This window comes from Bombus pyrosoma, linkage group LG17 (genome assembly GCF_014825855.1).
Source record: "Bombus pyrosoma isolate SC7728 linkage group LG17, ASM1482585v1, whole genome shotgun sequence".
In the NCBI taxonomy this organism is placed as follows: domain Eukaryota; kingdom Metazoa; phylum Arthropoda; class Insecta; order Hymenoptera; family Apidae; genus Bombus; species Bombus pyrosoma.
This window is the reverse complement of record NC_057786.1, coordinates 4,170,113-4,174,330: the sequence shown is the minus strand read 5'-3', so window position 1 is coordinate 4,174,330 and position 4,218 is coordinate 4,170,113. Positions and strand designations below refer to the sequence as shown.

General features: G+C 45.3%; 1 protein-coding gene across 1 annotated transcript; it reads left to right on the top strand.

Annotated features, from left to right (window-relative positions):
- Positions 1–3,953, top strand: LOC122576924. Its single transcript, XM_043747842.1, has 2 exons — positions 1–3,044; positions 3,149–3,953. The coding sequence occupies exons 1-2, from the start codon at positions 2,515–2,517 to the stop codon at positions 3,372–3,374; spliced, it is 756 nt and encodes a 251-aa protein (XP_043603777.1). The 5' UTR covers positions 1–2,514; the 3' UTR covers positions 3,375–3,953.
- The last annotated feature ends 265 nt before the right edge of the window (positions 3,954–4,218 follow it).

Below are 4,218 nucleotides of genomic sequence, written 5' to 3'. Positions count from 1 at the left end.
ATACAAATAATGTTGGAGGTGAGAATACCTTCCAAAGTTAGTCCAGTTCAGAAGTGAATATGTTGATGAGGTGGCCTACAGTCGTTGATGATGACCAAATCGTAACACTAATTGAAAGAACCGTGGCGGCACATGAGCCAACGGGAGATTTGAATCGGGAGAGACTCATATTATTGTGCCTTGGAATACCAACGTTGTTTTGGTTTGCAAAGTCTAAAGGTAAACGAACTCCGGACAAAATATTATTGTCGTTATTTGTAATCGTCAACCGGAGTTACATATGAACTCTAACTTTGAACTTTTTATAATAATATCCGTCGATATAATAGTTGAATAGTTAGCAAGTAGAAGAATTGAATTGTTATCGATATATGAGTTTCGAGCGAGCGACGATTACAACCTGCATACACTATTTCTGTACTTGTATTTAAAGTGATTTTAACATAATCGTCTATTACAATTTTATCACTCGTTTCTTTATAATAAAAACTAACACGTTTAAAATAGGATCTCAAATTGGTGACCTCAACGTGATATAAAAGTGAAAAGAGGTGAACGTGTTATATTCGAAATGGTGAGTGCCAATCAGGACGTAAGCGCGACGGACGCAACGGGCTCACGGCATGACGCTGTGGATCCTGGTATTGAAATCACAGTTCGAGGCTACCCGCATTACCAGCGACGAAGTTAAATTTCATATCACTGTTGCGAGTCTTATTGAGCAGCAGTTCCAGCTGGTCCGGGACCTACTGCTCGACCAGCCGAAGACGGGGCAGTATGACCGATTAAAGAAGGAACTGAGTACAAGACACGTCGACTTAGATAATACAAGAGTGCGCAAGTTGTTGATGTGCGAAGAAATGGGCGACAGGGCGCCGTCCCAGTTTTATCGAGACTTAAAGAAACTCGTCATCCCCTCAACACCAGATGACTTCGTCCTCACGGTTTGGAGGAGCTGACTACCGGTTCATATCCAGCGCGTCCTGGCCGCCACGGAAGACACAAAAGTTGAAAATTTAATTCGGATGGCCGATCTGACACATGAAATTCGCCCTAAGATGGGACGAATTGCCGCCGTCGCAGCAGAAAGAACTGATGGCGAATGGCATAACCGCAACTCGGACCCGATACACAAGCTGCTATGTCGGTTAGTAGAGCGAATAGACGCGTGGAGCCTCGATAGCCGTTGCCGTTCACGATCACGCTTGAGACGCCGACGTTCACGTTTTCGAGAAAGGACACAACCGACCGGTCTATGCTATTACCACGCGATCTTTGGAAACCGAGCACGAAAGTGCTCTTTGCAACCGGAAGCACGGAAACGGGATCAGACGTCCGTAAACGCGGCGTGCGACGACAGCTCAGGATCAGGATTTGCGTGTACCCGCGCAATAAGTCACGCGGATCCGCGAACAAAGACACGTCCAATCTGTTCGCGGCCATCGGGATGCGCATCGCGACTTACGGCACCATCCTAGTGTCCCTCGACCTGTTCTTCGACGAGCATTCAAATAGCGTTTCACAGTGGCGGACGTTAACGCGCCTATCATCGCTGTGGCTTCCTAAGCCATTATGGGTTACTGATCGATCCTCGAAACCGACAGCTCATCGACTAGACCACCAACCTATCACCGACAGAATACACGGCCACGACTGAAGCTGTATCGATTCAGACAATCGTCGGTGAATCGACGTGTTACCGACTTCTCGCCGAATTTCCGGATCTAACCTGTCCACCCTTTTTTGGACGAGAGAAAACTCGACACGGTATGGTACACCACATCAAAACCATTCCCGGTCCCCTCGTCTTCAGCAAACCTCGACGTCTCGCCCCCGACCGACTCAAGTGAAGGCGGAGTTTGAGATGATGATGGAGCGAGGAGTAATACCGCCATCAAAGAGTCCATAGGCATCGTCCCTGCATGTCGTACCGAAGAAAGACATGCCTACGAGCCCTACGACCTTGCGGCGACTACAGGGCGTTGAACGCCCGCACCGTACCCAACAGGTACTCACCAGCGCATATCGAAAACTTTGCGCAACATTTGCACGTTAAGCGTATCTTTTCTAAGATCGACCTCCTCTGTCCTTACCATCAAATATCAATCGCGCTCGAAGACGTTGAAAAAACTGCGATCACGATACCCTTCGGACTTTTCGAAGCAGTGAATACGATGTTTGGACATCGGAATACCGCGCAAACGTGTCAACGATTCGTTGACGAAATCACGAGAGGCCTAGATTTCGTCTACGCGTACATCGACGATTTTCCAATAGCTTCGGAAGACGTGAAGCAACATTGCGAACACTTGCGAACGCTATTTAACCGCCTAAACGACTACAGTGTCGTAATAAACCCCGCGAAATGCGAATTCGGTGCGCACGAAATCACATTCCTCGGATATACGGTAAACGCCGACGGAATAAAGCTGCTACCCGAGCGTGTGGAAACGGTTGTAAACCGTACTCGCATTGTCTACCGATATTGTCTAACGTTATCGACCGTTTCTCGCGATGGCCCGAAGCAATACCCATAGCCGATATGGAAGCGTCAACCGTTGCTTCAGCCTTCCTTTCTACATGGATAGCTTGTTTTGGCGTACCCTTAAAAATAACATCCAACCAAGAACATCAATTCGAATCGAAACTATTCGAAGAATTATGCCGGTTGCTCGGCATCAAGCATATGCGCAAGACGGTCTATCATCCCGCGTCCAATGGGATGGTAGACCGTTTACATCGGCAATTGAAAGCAGCGTCAAATGTCATGACACGAGCAACTGGGTCGAAATGTTATCGATCGTTTTATTTGGAATTCGAACAGCCATTGAGGAGGATCTGAATGCAACGGCTGCCGAAATGGTTTACCGCACTGAAATACGATTGCCAGCGGAATTTTTTGTACCCAAGAAAAAATACCCACAACCGATATGGTATGGGAAAAAGTTTTTATCTTCTGCGAACTCGTGTCGTTACGCTATATATTCTTGCGTAACGACGTCGTCCGAAGTCCCATCCAACCATCCTACGACGGACCATGCAAGGTGATACAGCGCGGAGATAAGAATTTTATCAGAATATAATATATAATTATAATATAATTATAATTATAGTTATAAGAATAAGAATTTTATTTTTATTTTATTAGAAATGTGACAGTCTCCATAGATCCTATAAAACCCACCTTCGTCGTACCCGACGACATGAAGCGACAAAGCGCCGAAAACCGCGACGCGTTAATGCCGTCCGAAATTCAAATCGAGCGGAACGATGGGCGGACATGTACAAGCGACGAAAACGCGAAAAATATGTACGTTACGCGCGCGGACATGAGAGTCCGCTTTCCTGATCGGTTACAGGCAGGTTTCGGATAAAGCTGTAGAGCTCGCTGGGCTTGGAAAATCTACCTGCGACAACCTTTGTAAACCAAACAAAATAAAAAAAGGAAAATGTTACCACTGGCAAGAGGGTGATGTAGCGGCACATAAATCAACGGAGGATTTGAATCGGGAGAGACTCATATTATTGTGCCTTGGAATACCAACGTTGTTTTGGTTTGCAAAGGTAAACGAACTCCGGACAAAATATTACTGCCGTTATTTGTAATCGTCAACCGGAGTTACGTATGAACTCTAACTTTGTACTTTGTATAATAACACCTGTCGATATAAATAAACGAACGTGCTCTCTAGGTCAGTCAAATAGTTGAATAGTAGCGAGTAGAAGAGTTGAATTGTTATCGATATATGAATTTTGAGCGAGCGACGATTACGACCGGCATACAGTATTTCTGTACTTGTACTTATGTTAATTTTAATATAATTGACTATTACAAATTTACTACTCGTTTCTTTATAAAACAAACCAACACATTTAAAATAGCACCTCAATTTAAGTCACACGAGACATGTTACTTACGTTGTTGAATAAATATGTGTCGGGGATGGAAGGAAACTGGAGCCTCCCCTTTGGAACTGTGGGAAAATCCCGTAATATTGTAATCTAGATTCCACTATAGCCGTAATTAAACAATTGTCATTCAATCCGATTTTGTGATAGTGGGATTGGGTTCGAGGTGACACAACTGGTCGGCGAACGTAGCCGCGGTCACGGGATGGACATTTTTCCTCGGAGGTGTCAATATAATGGGACACACGTTGTATTAACAATCAAACTCCAAGCAGAAATAGCCTAGCAACGGCGATTGGAACCTTCTCG